The sequence below is a fragment of the Centroberyx gerrardi genome, chromosome 20 (genome assembly GCF_048128805.1).
Source record: "Centroberyx gerrardi isolate f3 chromosome 20, fCenGer3.hap1.cur.20231027, whole genome shotgun sequence".
NCBI classification, from domain to species: domain Eukaryota; kingdom Metazoa; phylum Chordata; class Actinopteri; order Beryciformes; family Berycidae; genus Centroberyx; species Centroberyx gerrardi.
This window is the reverse complement of record NC_136016.1, coordinates 12,941,761-12,960,580: the sequence shown is the minus strand read 5'-3', so window position 1 is coordinate 12,960,580 and position 18,820 is coordinate 12,941,761. Positions and strand designations below refer to the sequence as shown.

Sequence of the window (18,820 nt, the reverse complement as noted above, 5' to 3'; positions counted from 1 at the left end):
GAGGAACCAAACTAGGCCCAAACACTAGAGGGAGATATTGAGTATCATCAATCTCCTCACCTTCATAGTTGAAGGTGAGGAGATCCATAAGCGACAGATCCACGTCTTCCTCAGACAGCCCCAGTCCTGCATGAAATCATTCTTTTGTTAATAAATAAACACTGGCCATACTGGTACTAGGGTATCAATGCAGGAGCTGCACAACATATCATTAAAAAAATCTAAAAGTCACAATTTTTCTGTTGCTGAGACTGCATTTGTCGGACAAAAGCTGTCAGATAGCTTCCAAAAAGATAATCTGGTGCTTTGCAGAGCCCCTGGTCAACAAAATCAAGGTGCATATTGGAAATACTATGTCCATTATATTGAGGGAAAATACTAAGTATTGGCATCTAATCCTCCCAGGCCCAATTTCTGGATTTGTTCTAAGTGCTGATAAGGAAATTGTGTACAAAAAAGCCATGTCCACAATATCAATATCATCCATCGCGCAAGCATTTTTTCATTTCATTTTATTAAATGACTGCTGTCAGCTGTCCACAGGCCTTTATTCTGTTTGCTGATAGCAGAGTCACTGTTGTTGTCTCATTTAATTGATACACATACAACACCCAGTGGAAAGTACAGGACAGAGCTCTGCTTCTGTCTTCATATTGAATAAATTAAAGATAATGTCTGAGATTCATTTTTGGTAAAAGACAACTAAAAAACCCACAGACTAAATGCATGCAAGTGCTATATTTACACTTAATATAAATATATGCTACAGTGGACTTGCTACAGCAAAGATTATGCTGTAAAGCTAGCAATGACACAGAGTGAGTAATGCTTAATTAAGACCTTTACAAGCTTTAACAGGAGCCATTTTTAGCCCTAGACAAGGCATCTGTTGTCATTGGCTGCTGAACCGGCAACACAGACAACACTGACATCAGTTATATTCTATTCTATCACACTGTGGAATGCTCCTTTTCACACAGCTGTAAGTCCTCTGCCCTCTAGAAGAAAAGTAGAGTCTGGAGATTGCACTTCCCAGTTTGATGACCTTTGAATTTGACCTTTGCTGTCAACACATCAACTTGTTGGTATGAAACTGAAAAATGAGCCACTACTTATAGTGGCACGTTTAAAAAGTAATAGGTGCAGTGTGGATGTCATGTTGATTTTTGCCGTTCATGTGAAATTGAAATTTAGAATGTACAACTGATATACTTGGGTTTGATACTTTAAGCTGTTATATTAGTCAGCTACACAGACAAAACAGGCAGCGAGCTTGAAACTAGCATAGTTTTCATGTTTAGTTTCTTTACACACTTTGCTGCAAATTCAACTGTTAAAATATACTCCTATGTTGGCAATCAAATAAAGAAATATTGTGGGGTTGGAGAACATATCCCCCTATTTGTTCTGCTTGTGCTTTGTTGGCACCATTTCTCTCGACAGATGTGGACTATGTCCTCAGGGATTGGAGGCTGTTGTACCACACCTTGGTTCTATTTTGGTCTTGTTACTGCTATATGTCTGTACGTATCATATATATACACTGTAAATCTGAAACATTTCACCACCTCTGCTCATGGTAACGAGAGGTATAGTAGAACAATAATGAAAATGTAAAGCTTCATCATACACAGACACACACTTTATGAAGCATGAAACCATATGTGGTCCACCTTCTGCCCCCCCAACATGCCACTGCACCCTGGGGACAGATATAGTAGTGTGCTGCACCATACATCCATGCATGATCAATGAAGGTAGAGACTCCTATGACCAAGTTTGGACAGCCAACTACGGGGAAGGATACTGCAGGGCCGGAGTGGAAGACATGCCATAGTGGTGGCAGTTTTAGGACTTTCCTCAATACGTTTAAATGAAAGAAAATGTTTTCCTCTATGTTACGACAAAGCTCAACAATTCAAAGCTCATGTATCTATGCAATACCTATTACTAGCCTCCACTTGTGCTCTTCGAACGGTATGAATCAGGACTAGTAGGTATGCCTTCTGTTTACCTTCCCTTTATTTGATTTCCACCTTCTTAGCATTTTGTTGAATATTGCATGATTATTCCAACACTGGGAAGACTTGCCCTTTTTCAATTATAGATAGACTACAAACCATGTCCTGTAGCTCAGATTACAAAGATAAAAAAATAAAAATAAAAAATAAAAAATACACTGCACTTAGTGCACATCTTTAACATGACACTTGGAAACCACATAGTTCCATTATGGTTACCATGTCTTTTGTTCTAAAACAGTCCACAATTACGCCTACAGTATATGCCATAAATTATGCATTGCATAAAAGTTGTTTTCTGTTTGCGTTTGTGTCATTTCAAGTTGGTTTGAATACTTCCCAGGTGATGTCATGCTTTTATGACAGAGATGTAAGTTCAGTCATGCCATGCATGATTTGAGGTCTGCAAAAAGCCCCACATCAGTTCACCTGCACGGAGAAAGCAGGTGAACAAATTCTGAAGAGGAAACATTTGAAAGCCATATCTTGAACCATAGAGTATTTTTTAAAGTGCAGGAATATGGTCAGCCATTTAAGAAAAATGGCCATACAACAGAAATGCGGCTATCCCATTTGGGATGTTGCCATGGATTTGTATCCTTTTGTTTGACAGATGGTGAAGACAACCACCTCAGAGACTGAGTGGAAAGTTGTTTAGTGTTTTATCACTGGAAACCATGGACATCAGGTTGGCTGCTGTCATTTACATGCTAATAAATGCAAGATACATGGTAAGTCACTTAACTTTTCAGAGGAATTCTTGTAACCAGTGTGCCATAAATAATGTTAACTGTGCATAACAAATATTAAGGTTGAGCTAGTGATTTTTGTTTAAAATTTGATCTCTACATGGTCAGCTTTCTTGCAGAAATATGCATCATTGTAATGGTTAATGGTTCATCAACCAGCATGATGCGCTGTAACTATCCCTTGTGCAATATGTAAACTAAGGTGTGCCTCCACGGAAATAATGGGCAGATTGAATAAATAACAAATTAATCTGTGGTTTTGTGACTGTGTTTCTCTGTCAGGTTAATTCAACTCATCCAGAATGTTCCATTGTTCACCATCTCCTGGAGAAAGAAAACAAATGTAAACTCAAGATGCAGACCACTAGTAAAGCATCACTGCGATCAACCGATAATAAAACTGCAGGTACATGTTCCTCTGGACTACAGAAAATGTCATAAATTAGCTGAAAGAAAAGAGGATGACTGACATATGTTCAAAACCGCAAAATGAATACAATCCTTTCTGTGTCAGTCCCAGCAGACATATGTAGACGTTTACTAATTTATTTGAGTGTTAGGTTGTGCGATGGAGTGGGATGGAGTGAGTTGTTGGCCGGCCGCCTCCCAAGGGGAAAGCATCTCCGTCCACTGTCCTCTCCCCCTGCTGAAGCCTGACACTCCTCCAGGTAAACATTACATCATCCATGGCTCCTCAAAACAACCAGGATGCTTAAAAAGTGTACTGATACAGAGATGGGTGGAGGTGCAATGAAGGAAATAAGTCAGTGGTATTTTCATTTAACTAAAGAGCGGTAAGCTTATAGACTGTATAATATAGATAGCAGTGGTGATGGTGTTCAATAGTATACTGTTGTCTTTTGATATTTACTCGCCATTCATTGTCAAATTTGCTGTTTAAGAACGATCCAGACCAGCTTAATTACTGAGGGAGTACCTGAAAATGAAATTAGACCTAAAGACTGTATTGCACTCGATGAATTGTACAAGTCTGAATACTGGCAGGGTCCCACTATGTCTTCAAATGTTTTATTTACAGTTCTCATCACAAGGAATTGTACAGTCCAAGGATGGAGTCAGCCAAGCATGCCATATTACATAGCCTGTTATTATGAGGGTTATGTGGAAGAAGAGGATACAGGGAAAGAGGTAGATACAAAATGGAGGGATTACTGTATACTTAAAATTTTAATTTCATCACTAAATACTGTGTGCTTCATTCTGTCAAATTTACTGGCTGCTTTTTTGAGTTCACTAATGCATGCAATCTCTGTGCCCAGCTGATCCCTTTTCACCAAAGGGGTTTCAACAAAATCAAAAGCACATCCTGTTCACACTTTTGCCAACAGGGGACCCATGACTTAGGTTCTGCCTGCTAAATATTTCATCTTTTGTTCCAGCAAAATTACTTTGATACTCTGAAGCTGATCTACAGTGTTGGATATGGAGTTTCTCTGGCTGCTCTCTTCATTGCCATTCTGGTTTTCTGCTTCTTCAGGTTGGCTTTGACATCTGAAAACTATTCCTTACATGGATAAGTAGAATCAGAAAATGATGATCAGGGTGTTTACTAGACTTTTAACATAAAATGATAGTGATCCACTTTAAATGAAATGGTTGAATTTAGTACAAGGCTAGAGGAAATGAAGTCAGAAAGATATTCTGTACCACCTCCTGATATTCTATCCATGTTTGTGTATGAAATTCACAGTCTTTGTATTTCTCATCCTTTTATACATTATATCACAGGACATTGCTGTGTACGCGCACCTACATCCACCTCAACCTGTTCTCAACCTTCATGCTCCGAAGCCTGGCTGTATTTATCAAAGATGCAGTGTTGTTTGCAGACAAGAGCATGGACCACTGTACAGTTTCCACAGTAAGGTTGGGGCCTATACGTGATTCTTGGGCCTGATACCGATATAATAGTGAATAATATAAACTATAAATCGTTGTGTGTAAATATCATGATTTTGTGCTAACCTTAATGTATATTTTTGATATATTACTGATACTGATATATTGGTGAAAGGTCAATACATCAATCAAGCCTTAAAACAAACCTAAAATGATCACAATTGGAAATGCTGTAAGCCTGTATTTACAATTTAGAGTTTAACTGTACTGTGACCTTCAATGCAAGAAACTCCATCTGTGTCCTTTGTTTCCCATCAGCTGAAGTGTAAAGCAGCAGTGACGTTCTTCCAGTATTGTGTTTTGGCTAATTTCTTCTGGCTGCTGGTGGAGGGCCTCTACCTGCAGACCCTGCTGCTCTTCACCTTCAGTCAGAAGAGGAAGCTCTTTTGGGTCTACACCATCACAGGTTGGGGTAAGCTGTGTATGTACATGTTCTTGTGTCTGTCTGTGCATCTGTGTTTGCCTTTACTTTAGCGTGTCTGATGGTTTTTTTTAGGTACTCCGTCAGTAACCATTGTAATCTGGGCCCTGCTAAAAAGCCAGTTTGATAATGAGGGGTAAGTAAAAGTCAACAGACAAATGTTCTATATACAATTGGACACACCGTATATACTACTATATTTAGACAATCTATTTCATTTGATGTTACTGCATGATATTGTTTCTGTATACGCAGATGCTGGGATAACCTGGATAGTGGTTTGTGGTGGATAATCAAGACTCCCATCCTACTCTCTATCTTTGTAAGACTTGTAGCCTACACTCCTTCATTCATTTCTTTATCTTTAGACTTGCTGAACTATATAAGGAGGAATGCGAAGCACAAACTAGAAAGAGAGAAAATAAGGTATTTCCCATCAGTCTAAATCACAAAGTGGGGCTACAACAGAAAAGATAATTCAACCCCGTGGATTGAGCCTAGTAAGGCTTTAAGTACAGTTTGGGGATTATTTTCATTTTTCATATTTCATAGCAAATATCCTTCCTATTACCTCTCTACATTCGTCTAGCATGCACAGTGACTAGTTACTTTGAAGGAAAAGGTTTCATGCAGAAAACATGCAAACAGAATTTGAAGCCTTCTCCCACCACAGGATACAGTTCTTTGGTATTATTGTTATGTGGTCTACAGATAAACCTTCTGATCTTCATGAACATCATCAGGATTGTTGTTCAGAAGACAAAGGCTACACATTTGAACCAAAGTGAAAGACCACCATACAAGTAAGACTGGATGTTTTAAGTGTGAATGCCAATCTGCTCATTGCCCCATTTTAGTTTATTCATTATTCTCACAAATTAAATTATTCGCTCTGATCCATTGAAAAAAAAGAAAAACACAACTGAATATTTTTTCTCCTATTCAATCTCTCGCTCTCCCTTTCAGTCTATAACACTCCTTTCCTGTTGTCTGCTGCCCTCTGCAGGAGGCTAGTTCGGTCCACTCTGCTGCTCATCCCTCTATTTGGCATACACTATGTGGTCTTTGCCCTGTTCCCGGAGCATGTTGGCATAGGGCCCCGACTCTACCTGGAATTGGTCTTAGGCTCCTTCCAGGTACCGGATCCTTCAACCTACCAATGACTCAATAGATACTGTAACTAGATGAGTTACTAATATATGATCCAAAGTCTTCACGATTCACTGTTTATTACAGGAGTTACTGTATGCTGAAACACGGTTTTTGATAAAGACTGTATTATTGACAATCTAATTACATTACTTACATAACTTGCATTTTTCATTTTGTTACAGGGGTTTATTGTTGCCTTGTTGTACTGCTTTTTAAATGGAGAGGTACGCTAAGGTAGCACAATACAGTACTATTTCATCAATGCCAAGTTTGTCAAAATGAACCAGCATTAAGAAATGTTTATTTTCTTTCAGGTCCAAAATGAAATTCAGAAGATGATGAGAGGATGCTGGCCTGAGACTAAAACCAATGTCATCAATCTGCCAACCCAAGAATATGTCCCCTAACCTCAAGATGAAGATGATGAAGTGGATTATTTTTTTTTTCACACTTGTAGCTTTGCACTTGTTCATTCTCTTTAAATGAGTTTACTCTCTTTCCTGACCATTACTTTTAATGTAGTTTCAATGTAACGTAGGGAATGTAAGTTATAACAGGTCAGGTACACAAGTTTACTTTAAAGGGGTTTACTCATTAAGTTTTTAGTTATTCCTTGACAACTATGGCTCAGTAAATTTAATTATTCTCTCACTATGTACCATTTATTACAGTAATGCTTTCTCTAGCAACACTTGGCAGGTAGCCTACAGGCCTTAACGCCCACCCCTTACAGCCATTAAGGAAGGGTACTGAGGCCTTTAGGCTTCAATGCAATCCTGTGAAGTGTGTAGTAATCCTGTGTAGTGCACCTGTCTTTATGTACCAGAGGATGGCACTAGTTAACCATAGAAAAAAAGAGATCAATAGTTAAGTTAGCAATGTATAAAACAAGCCAGATTTGTTGTGTACAGCACATGAAGCTACTCTCTAACTAATTCTTCTATTCTTCATTGAAAAGTAAAGTGTATATACGTGACTAGATTATTTATTCATCAGTTAAAATGCCATAGACTATTTGTGCAAAGTATAGGCCTCATGTCTAGAAGCAGTCCCACAAGGTAGTGCCACTGTGCTCATCAGTCCAACCCTTCCAATACACGCCTGTTCATTTTGTGTCAGTACTGCAACATTGTCATCATGGAGCAAGAGAGTCTAGGATTAGATTTCTGTTCAGCTGTTTTATCTAAATCAACACAGGAGGAAGACAGCAAATGGAAAGAGGACAGATGAGGTTGAGAGGAGGTGGCGTCTGTTAGTTGGAAAGTCATCCTTTATAAATAAGATATTTTTTTAGATATTTCTTTGATATTATGCCATGTTTCATACTGTAAATTATAGTCTCACTGACAACATTATTATTATTAGTCTGACCAACAGTCTTTTAAGAATCTCATAAAATTGCTGTGTAAACAAAGTTGTAAACAAAGTTGGCATGAATCTAAGAATCAGTTTTACGTTTCTGATGAGTTGTGAATGGATTAACAGCACCTTCTGTAATTTTATGTGCAATCCTTAACTGGACAGTTTGCACGCATGGAGAGACAAATATGGGAAAATTGCAGCAGGCTCTGTTTCCAAGAAACTGATGACACCCAGTTAAACGTTTGTAATCACAGATATCATTTTCCTTGTATAATCATGCTACACACCTTTCAGCCAAATATAGCCTTCACATCGACTGGGTTCCGCACCCAATCAAACTGTATGAAGCGCACTGACGCAATCCCCTCCCCTTTCACTGAGCATATAGTGGTTGTTTTATCAAGTCCAATCAAAAATGTTGGTCCCTTTTTCTGCCTATCGGCCCATGCGCAGCAGGAGTTGATTTAAACTGACCCAAGTCTACAGAGGTGTACTTGTAGTTGTGAATGTGTAAAAAAGATTTGCAAAAATAAAGCCAAATCCATAACCTGATTTTCATAAATGTTTATGTTGTTGTATATATCACCATTTTTGAATGAGTTAGGGATTGTAGTTGTACACAAAGAAAAAATACACACAACTCAAATCTACACGTGACATGCTGTCTACAAATTCTACATGTACTGAAACATACATGGAATTTTGACAGAACTTTCACACTTCCATGTGACGAGCCAATGGGGTCACTGGATTTTACGTAATTTTTGTCTATCCAAGCGATGTGGTCTGAGTAGAGTGCATGGTTGCAAGTTCTACCAATTAAAAGCTGAATTTGGCTTGTGTTTTTATAAGCCTTGAAAATGTACTGTAAAGTGACAACCAATGCTTTTTTGTTGTTGCTGAGCAGGTCCATATTCATTTTCAAATACAAAATTAATTTTCCTTAACAATTAGCTGGATGAATTGTAGTAGCACAGTTTCTTTGAAAAGATTAAATACTGTAGATGATATACAATAAATTTCATTGCAATAAAATACCTTGCATGCAGTGAGAGAGTAAAGGTCCAAGATCAGCCTTATGTTTATGCTCTTCTTGGGTACCAGGAAATAAGGAGAGTTCAGGCTCTGGTCTCTCTGGTCCTCCAACACAATATTGTCCTACTTCTGGTAGTTTTGCTATCGCCAGAGATATGGCTTCTTCATCTAGAATAGAATACAATAGAATACAAAAGATCTTTATTGTCCAACCTAGGCTGGAAATTTGCCTTCAGGCTCACCTCAGACACAGTAAAAACATCAATTTAAAGTACACACATATACAACAACAGTACCGATGCAGGGCAGACACAAACCAATTCAGTACAGTGCAGTTGCAATAGTTCATCTTGTTGAGGATGCTGACTGCCTTAGGGACAAACGACCTTACAGAGGTTGGACAACGACAACGCGCCAGGCTGAACGTTGGATCTCAAACTCATGGTGGAGGAGGTGACTTGGGTTATTTTCAGACTTGTTGTGTACAGTTGAGTTGTACTCATCCAGTTGCTTTTGCTGTCTGCCTATTATTTTTCCAGCTGTAGCCTATTGAGAATCCTGTTTCATTTACTTATCATTTTAATTTAATACTCCTTTAATACACACTCTCTAAAGGCAATCAGTTAAAAAGTCTTTAATCCAGTGTATGAGCCCCCCATTCAGACCCAAGTCGAGAAGTCGCTGCAGAAGTATATGAATTTGTATTGTATTAAAAGCTGAACTAAAATCACTAAAGAGAATCTGTGCATAGGCCTTGGCTTGTTGTAAGTGCTTGGCAACTAACTATGTATATTGACCATGATGAGAGTTGCACCCCCAGTCCTCCTGTTTGCTTTGTAGGCAAATTTTAAGAGGTCTGCTGTGGATGAGGTCAGATGGTTATTCACAACACAACTTTCTCTTAGGCAACATAGAGGTCAAAGCACCCCGGCGAATGTTAATGTTGATACTGGTATTTTCAACTATTTTTCCACAGGCAAAGGAGTGTGTGGTAGAATTGAAGGGTATAAGGTTTCTATCACTGTACCCAGATGTCTCTCTACGCCCTGTCTTTCTTATTTCAAACAGAAATGATCAGTTTCAAGCTTTAATTTTCTATATTTTCCTTCAAAATGGTTTTTAAACTACACAAAAACCATACTACATACAGTACATAGCTAAGCTGTTATCACATAAATAAACCAATAAAACTTCAGATTGTTGCTACCAGTCAAGCATGACTCGAATTCATCTCTCGCTTGCACGTGAACCACAAATGTCACCGGATGTGCTCGAAAATATTGGGTCACTACCACGCTCTGCAGTAATATTTTGAAACCGCGTTACCATAGATGGGTCGCTCTATTTTGACTGACTGTAGACGGGGCAAGAGCCCCAGATTGCATCTATGTAGCGGTCTCCTCAAGCTACAAAGTTTTGAACAGGTAAAACATGCATTTTTCGCTGCTCTATTATTATTATTGCCTTTTATAACAGCACGTGGTTATAATGAGTTAACATCAACAAAGCTAAAGCACTAATTAGGTAGCATCAATCAAAACTAAACAGAAAAAGACTCAATAACATTATTTCAGAGCTTACAATGAACCTCCACGATGGATTCAACCATTCTCCAAGCACTGTTTTGGTCCTTCAAATAAAAGTTGTTGAGAAGTGGGAAGCTTTGATAGCTGTGAGGAATTCTCGTCCATTTTGCATTTGCCGGCAAAGCTAGCTAACCTATATCGGTATGAAGACAAGGAAGTGCGGAACTTTGATTGGCTGTTGACAGCCAATGACCGCGCCTAGCTAGTTGGCTATTTGGCTAATATATTAACTGAGCTAACTTGTTTTGGTGAATTTGAGCACGTTGCTAACTCACATTTGCCAAAACAGCAGAAGTAACATCACTGATTTAAAAAAAAGTAAAGTAAATTGAATTAGTTATTCATTCCCATTTCCTAAACTCACCTGCCCTCAGAAGGGAGAAGTGGAGTTAGACAGAAAACAGCACTGGAAAGCAAGTTCAAGTCTGGTATGCTGTTGAGAGTAAAACAAGGTTATCAAATTATTTTCACGACAGTTACCTCGGGTGCTTAATGTCGGCCCTATAATATAAAACATATCAATTAAGCAAACTAACCTTTTCACTCTCGCTACTGAAGTATACACAGATGTAGCTAGATACTCTGAATCACCGTTTCCATGACAACAGTAACCGTTATGGTGGCTTCATGACTGATGGAAATATGGTAATTACAAATTCAATTAACTGAAAAGTGGGAAAATAAATAGTAGTTATGAATAGACAACCCAGGGGTATTTTTTATGGGCAGGGGCGAGGCTATACCCACCTAAACTCAGTTTACCCAACTCTTTATTTGCAAAATAGAGTTGTTTTCTGAAACAAATCTGTAGCACACATCATAGTATCAAACTGATGTATGCTATATGAAGATGTGGTATTTTAAGAAACAATGGAAAGTGCATATTAATGCTGTAGATGCAAATGCTTTTGTTTATATTGGTGCTTTATGATGATCAGTGATTGGAGGTCATAGCTTACCCACCTTTTTGTTTATGACTACATCACTGTATAAACATTCGCTGATTCACAACTGACAGGAGCACTACAGAATAAATCTTATTTTGGTAGTAGAAAAACACAAAAAACTTTCTGTGTGTCCAACAAGTCAGTCTCCAATTCAGGAGCAATAATCTATTTCAGACTGCTGATCCAGCAATGCACTGCAAACCATACAGAGAGGATATGCCAAGTGATTGGCCTTCTTTGTGCTCTCTGACATTGAGTCAAGTAATGGTTCCCAAAATGAAGGACAAATGAACAATTGACTGCACTGAGAGAAAGTGAAATCTGAGCATGGCCATCCTCTGCTACATCATCAAGTAGAAAGTTTTTTTCAGATGTGCATCTGCTGGCCAAAACCTTCTCAGATCTGAGTCCCTAGACAAATATCTATTTGAGGTCCTATGAACACTTTGGGAGCTGCTGTCAGTCTCCTGTTTATTCTAAGAAGGTGTATGGAGTTAAAAAATGTAATGTTGTGTCCATAATTTTTTCAAGACATGTAGGCCTATCTTTTGCTTTGAACAAGGGGATTGGGGAGAATGGGTAAGTCCATCAACAAAACATGGGACTGTCAAGGGAATTGAAAGCCACCATGCTGCCCTCTGGTGGTTGTGTTCACCGCTCAGCAACAAGGAACTGACTGCTCCATCTTTGTTATAATCAGAGTACAGACAAATCCATACAAATCAATTCATTTATTAACTGTAAGTAGGCGTGGGCTTCTTTTACAATTATTACTGCAATAATCTATATGATATAGCTAATTATATAGAAATTGTTCTGGTACAGTTCAGGAAGATAATTGTTTATGACAAATTTGTTTGTATAAATCGAAAAACCGAATCTAGAATCCCTCAGGAACTGACAGACCCAGCATTGGTTGTCAGTCACTCTTCCTCCAATTTTCCATTTAATTTTCCTCCGTTACTCTCTGAAAACATTCATCTTGTAATAAGAACAACTGGCAACCTGCTCAAACCACATCACTCCCCAGTGGGATAGTCAGAAATGATGTAAAATCCTGCGTCCCCATTGGCTCATCATGTGGAAGCATCAAATAGGCCTATCTGCCAAAAAAATACTACTTGTAAAATTGGGCTGTCTGTGTATTTTTATGTGCGCAAAAGTTTTTGTGCTATTAGCCTACAAATCTTTTTTGCACATTCACAAATATTATACAATAATAATACAATAATATACAACTACATGTTGCTAAACGTACGGTTTATTTTTGCAAATCTTCCTATTCAAATGTAGGTCCTACAAGTTGCAAAGTTCAACAACAAAAACGTGTGGATACATTATGAAAATGATAAATTATTTAATTAAGTGCATGTACAATAGGCGAGGGCGCAGTAAATTACGATCTTTCAGATGCATTTCCTTCACCTCATCTGAAGAAAGGCAATAGATTTATTTTTATTCTGTACCATCCTACATCTAGCAGCCTCATCTTTTCATGCAACTGCAACTGAACAGAAACACGCACTCGGTGGCAGCAGACTCACTATCCCACGTCGCAATCGGCAATTCAGAGAATACTTGATGACAAGAAAACTGTCATTCCTTACGACACACCTCTGTTCCGTTTAGGTGTTGACTGTAACCCAAATAAAAGAAAAGCCGACAGAAGTGCGTCGAGGAGCGACCAGCTGTGTGAGAACCTGTTTCGCAGTTGAAGTGTCAGAAGGTCCGGACGCGTTGATCCTACCTGGAGCAACTCTCAGGTTTCACTAAGACACCACTGCGTCAGCAACAGCTGTCCTGCAGCCCGCACTGGCTGCCAGAAGGGCAGAATTACGACCTCAGTAAAAAGGCTTGACGGAAGACTTGATATTTTTTTTTTCAGAAGTTTCCTAAATTCTGTGGAAATATTTATTTTGCAAGGTAAACCGCCACCTGCCCTCTTTGGTGTTGCATGGGTTGTGGAGTCTGAAGATGAGTCCTGCATGTATCTCAGAATATGAACATGTCCTGTCTGGTTGAAGGGGTTTAACTTACAAGTTTCGAGTAGCTTTGCTCGATTGTTTACCTTTTAGTGCTATTTTTAAATGTCTTCCGTGGTCGATAGATATCCGGCTTTTATATTTATGTTTCTCCTTCCTGGCTTGAGATGGCTTAATTTTGCATCATCTTAACTTTAAGGTAGTATGGTGAAAATAGAGAATGATTTTGAGTAATGGTTTGGTTTTCCTCCTAGTCTCATTGGACTGTGGTGAAAGTTACTTGGCTGCTCAGCTAAGTTAGTTGAGCAATAGTGAATTATTTGGCTATTGTTTCTGAAAGAGCAGTTGTCAATTAGAAGACAGAATTACATTTTATATTTTCTTATTGTATACCCTAGCAAATCTTTTGTTGTCTTGGCACACAAAATAATTAGTTGACCACAGGCAATGTCGAAGAAATGAAAGGCAAAAACACCTTTTAATATAACCACCTTTATTCTAATAATAAACATGGACATGTAATTGAGCTTAGCTCAAATTTTGGATTGGTAGATTTATGGCTTCTCGACAGTGTTTTCAAACGTGTGTATGTGCCAGTTTAGTCACATTTGTATACGTGCATGTGTGCATGCAGCGGTATGGGGCATATACTGTATGTGGTGTCCCAGTAGGTTGCCACACTGTTCCCACCATAGGGGATATTGCACATGAGCATCACAACAAGCCCACGTCTTCACCTGCCAGGTGAATGTCTCATCCAACGCACATGTAAGGTGCGAAGGTCCTTTGGCCAGTGCGGGCGATTTCAACCTTCTCAATCCCCACCATGCCTCCTCCCATGAGGGAAAAGTTTTATTTTTAGCCCGTGTCTTCATGGCAGATGGGCAAGATACTGTGATGCTGTGGATGCTCATACCCCACCATTTCTCTGCCGCTAATCCATGTTGCCCAAATCAGACGTGTGGGACTATGGAGACAGCCAGGCCCCAGGCGAAGCGGATCCCTGGACACCCTGGAAGACGTGGAGATTGGTGGTAGCCTCCTGTTCATATTAGATCCTGTCAGCAGTGCACCAAGTGTTATGTAACAGGATGGGTCCCTACAATGGAGCCCTAACAACAGGGCCCATGCAGATTTCAAGATGGATGGGGATCATCAGGTGGTGTTTTAACTTTCCTTTGTGCAAGTGGGTTTTGTTTGCACATTGTATTATTTTAGTCTTAAATGTTTTTCTGCTTATTATTATTTGGGTTGAATCTTCTCTAAACTGCATTCTCCACTAAAAATCATACTTTTATCAACAAACATACAATAGATGGCAGAAAATACACAATTTCTCGTAGGTTTCAACACTATATGATAGGTGCTACATGCATTTCTGTTTAAAGATGTAGCAGTGGTCTTCCTCTGCCTGAGTGTGTGTGTGTGTGTGTGTGTCTCGCATCACATGTTCTTGGACGCAGAAGGTGTTGGTTTTGAGTTTCTTTCACCAAGTGAACCCATGTGACTGCTTGGCTAGGCCTCCATATTTTCCAGAGTAGTCAAAGGGTGAAATAAGGTTAAAGATAAGGAAACCATTTTTCCTCTCGAAATTTACTGTCTCAGTTGCTGAGCTTTCCAGTTCATCATAGTTCTCTTCCATCCATGGTTTTGATTGATCCCATGAGAAAATTGTATGCCACATGATACATGAATAATATTTTGTACATGAGTGTTGAACTGTCTCTGATAACCTAGTCTGTTTCCTTTTAAACTGTATAGCAATCATAACAGGCCATCATATCGTCATGTTTGGTTGGTTCAGGTTTTACGAGCAGGTCTCTGGCCTTTGGCTTGACTTGTTGTAATACATAAGCAGCCACTTTCCAGACACCAGTGCCTTTCAAAGGACTTGATTGGTGTAATGAATATGATAATAGCTCCCCCTGGTCTCTCACAAGCTGGATGGAATATTCCCCGTATCACTTGGCCCTATCTAGTCTTCTCAGACTTCTGTGCTGTCAGTGCAAAGGGCCAAATGGGTCAATTTGAGATACAAGAAATCTATTTGGATTGTTGTATTAGATTTGTGTTGACATGTTTATACCAAAGCAGCTTAATTTCTAGCTTATTTATTTGATATGGCTAGTCATATACAAATTTAGATCCTAGACCATGTTATTTTAGTACCCTAACGATAAAAGCTCAGGTTCTGTTGGTAACATTTTATTAATATGCTCTCATTATCCACTGATGTTGCTGTTCTTCCATTTTTGCTCTGTACAGGGAACGTTTTGATCAAAGGCTTAACCAATAAATGGGTGTTTTTTCGCATAACGGTGTTATGATGAGATGAGATTCTGGTCACCAAGCTGGGAAACATTGGACTGTAGGACTACATGTTCTCTATCAAAAAGGAGAGTAGGCAGCAGTGCAGAGAGAGAACAGCAAAGGATGTACCACTCTCAAACCCATGCATTACATGGACCATATTCAATAATTATAGGCCTACAGCTGTCTTTCTAGCATGATCTAGGCTATTTGAAATAATTAGATTAAGAGAAAATGGTTGTGGTGAAACATTTAAGTCCGTAGTCAGCCAAACACACACATTGATGGCTCTGTACTCCAATTAAAGTCTGGATTTAATATTCAGTAGGCCTATATGTGTTTGATAGCCATCTGCTGTCTGCAGCAGGGAGATTACTCCGGGTCTTCACAGCTCCTCGGCATGCAGCGACAGAGGCATACCATGAATGACAGCAGCTGTCCTCTCAGCATGGACATAATGCATGTGAGAATACCATACTTGCTATTCCTACTGAGCCTACTGTGCACTACACCCATTTCTGCTAAAGATGAGTAGTAGCGAATAGTAAAAAACTCCAGGGGCATGTGATTCTTGACCCCATGAATAAGTTCATCATTTTCAGTCTCAGCATAACTCCTAGTTTGGCATAACGTGCAGCTATGATAGTTTTGAAGTATGTACCGTGCCTCCCACTGTATGTAGCAGCAACATACAATGCCACGGTAGGAAGTAGTAACAGGTGGAGACGTCTGTTAATGTGGCCCCCTATAGGGTTTGAAATACAAGGTTAACTGGTGGGTGACAGGGTGTTGAAGAGAGCAGGGAGAGAGCGAACTAGTGTTGCGATTTGACCCCGTGAGAAAATAGGGGAACAGGGGCACTGCAAATGTCAAAGGACGTGTGGATAAAAGCCCTTGTTTGCTCTGTAGATCTTTCGTTTACAACTTAGCCACATTCCAGGCATGGTAAGTGCTGTAAAGCTGTGGATTGAGATGTGTAAAGTTCAATGTTGGCATTTGACATGCCTGTACTTGCACTAAATTCCAGGCATCTTAGGGAAACCAGAATTAAGCTAACATGGCATTAATATTTTAGGTACATAAACCACCTATGGTATCACAATGCATAAAGCACTCAACACTTATCAGTTAAAATCACAGCTATCCTAGTAAAGAACAGCGAAGAAGAATTGCGACTCATCTCTCAAGATGAACCAGGAAGTAGTCTAGATTTTGAGGCAATATTTTTTTATACTTGTATGTTTGGAGTTCCAAAAGAAGCGCAGCGAGTAATTTTCTGTTCTCACATTTCACTGATGACATTTGGTAATTTGACTACTTAACACCCAAGACACAGAAAACCAATGAAATGAAGTTTGTCACATGTTGACGGGTATATAGCACATCATCTCTTGCTGTATGAACTCATGCTGCCCTTTTGACAAAAGCCCAAAGCTGGTTCAGTTAGTTTCCGGATAGGAATATTGGCATTCACATTCCGCAGCCGGCTAGTGTAACGAAGGGGTGTCTACATTACACCGTCTATATCCTCAACGGGAATGTCACATGTCACATGGCAGCATGGCCTTCACTGACATGCAAGGTGACATATATATTACTGTCCGAGGGAGCTTCAGAAATCTTGAATTCCCTCTCTCTTCCGCAGCTTGCCACCTGTCCATATAGTATTGGTCTCTGGGATTTCTCCCAGAGACCAAAGGAGCATTGTCATGAAACTGTCTTCAGTCAGACGCTGTAGATCATTTAATGACATTTAATATGTACTTCAAGTCGTTTGCTTCTGCTTATATCAGATGAAATTCAGACAGGACTATATTTTCTGGGCATTAGCACTTAATGTTGTAGTTAAATATATTTAATGATGAGTATGAGCCTGATATACAGAATCTATTTTGACTGATATTGAATATCCTTCTTTTCTAACTTTAGGCCCTTACCCTTGGCTCTTCAGTGTGGAGAAATGTACACTTACAGACGTAGCTACAAATGTTAACATGGTGCCAAAACGTATTATTTACTTAATTGACACGGGAGACAAGGCAGTACTGGCTCAAGTCCACACCAGCTATATCATCGCCTTTCAGCAAAGAGCTTTCTTTTTTTTTTTTTACCAGGCTTTCAACAAAGGCACCTGGATTTTTAAAGGATGACTTTTGATGGCCTCACTGTTAATGATGTGACATAATGTGATCAGGAAATGTTTCCCATAAGCCACGGAGAAACAAATCCATTCTCAGGATGTGTATTTTAAGGCTGGCCCACGGTCCAAGGCAGCGGGGCCCATGACTCCCAGAATGGGGGTCTTGAAATGGGATGATGAGGGGGAGGCTAGGTCGTGAGAAGGGGAGGGAGGGAACAGAAGAAGGAGATGGATGGCCCAGGATGCCTCGTTCACAAGTGACCGCAGTGGCACTGTGCGACCCGGCCGATATCGGTAATAAATCCAAAGGGTTGATTTGGGCAGGAAAAAGGAAATACAATCTGGAGTAGTGGTTTGTTTAAGGAGAACAGAGAGTGTCTATTTTGTGTGTGTGTGTGTGTGTGTGTGTGTGTGTGTGTGTGCGTGAGTGTGTGTGTGTGTGCATGAGTGTGTGTGTGTGAGAAAGAGAGTGTGGGAATTGGAAAGGGGGCGTTGCTGATGGGAGCCTGAGTGATGGGGCTTAGGAGGAATGATGGATGTTTGAGTAGTATGAAAGGTGTCATGTAGCAAGGGGTGGGGGGGGTGGATGGGTGTAAGTGGGGGTAAGGGTGTGGAGGCGGAAGCTCAGTGGGTTTGGGGCCCCGTGTAAAATAGAAGGTGGTGGAGCGAGGAGTTAGCCTGGTAAGTTAAGTTGGCACGCCGTCCTGTTTATCGGAGGGATGTGAGGCAGAGAGCGACGGCTCAGCCAGGAAGGAATGAGCAGAGTCATCGGGCTTCTGTAACATGACGCTCCGTCTTGATTGCCTGTAGCAGCTGGGCAGCCACCGTATCTGTGTGAGTGTGTGCGTGTCCTTGTGTGTGTGTGAATGCGTGATTTTCTGTTTAAGTGAGCTTGTGTGAGTGTGTATGCATGTATGCTTCATCAGTGGCTATCGCAGTGCATCAGTCTGTGTATTTCTTGTTGCCATGTTCATAGCCCAGTCTGCCCTCTGTATCTTATGTGTGAACTCAGGGACTCTACCCTCTACAGTCTATAGAGTCTGTTACCGGCTCCTTTATCTGTTTTAGTGTCTATATTGTTATCTATATAATCTCTGGTCCTTCTTGTTTTTTTTAATTAATACAATCTGTATCTCAGTTTCAGAAAACTCATACATTCAACTTTCATTTAATAGATATTACTGAAAGTGGTGAT

The 18,820-nt window shown here is 39.8% G+C and overlaps 1 protein-coding gene across 1 annotated transcript; it reads left to right on the top strand.

Moving 5' to 3' along the window:
* The first annotated feature begins 2,667 nt into the window (after nucleotides 1-2,667).
* ghrhr2 (growth hormone releasing hormone receptor 2) lies at nucleotides 2,668-6,670 on the top strand. Its single transcript, XM_071925185.2, has 13 exons — nucleotides 2,668-2,752; nucleotides 3,053-3,176; nucleotides 3,331-3,438; nucleotides 3,810-3,919; nucleotides 4,171-4,268; nucleotides 4,520-4,652; nucleotides 4,949-5,102; nucleotides 5,187-5,247; nucleotides 5,367-5,433; nucleotides 5,823-5,914; nucleotides 6,118-6,247; nucleotides 6,446-6,487; nucleotides 6,578-6,670. Exons 1-13 carry the CDS (start codon nucleotides 2,699-2,701, stop codon nucleotides 6,668-6,670), a joined length of 1,266 nt encoding a protein of 421 aa, XP_071781286.2. The 5' UTR covers nucleotides 2,668-2,698.
* Nucleotides 6,671-18,820: the final 12,150 nt, after the last annotated feature.

Coding starts and splice junctions, on each gene's coding strand:
- ghrhr2 (XM_071925185.2), top strand. CDS start 2,699: ATGGACATCAGGTTGGCTGCTGTCATTTACATGCTAATAAATGCAAGA. Junction 2,753..3,052: donor TAATAAATGCAAGATACATG/GTAAGTCACTTA, acceptor TTTCTCTGTCAG/GTTAATTCAACTCATCCAGA. Junction 6,488..6,577: donor ACTGCTTTTTAAATGGAGAG/GTACGCTAAGGT, acceptor ATTTTCTTTCAG/GTCCAAAATGAAATTCAGAA.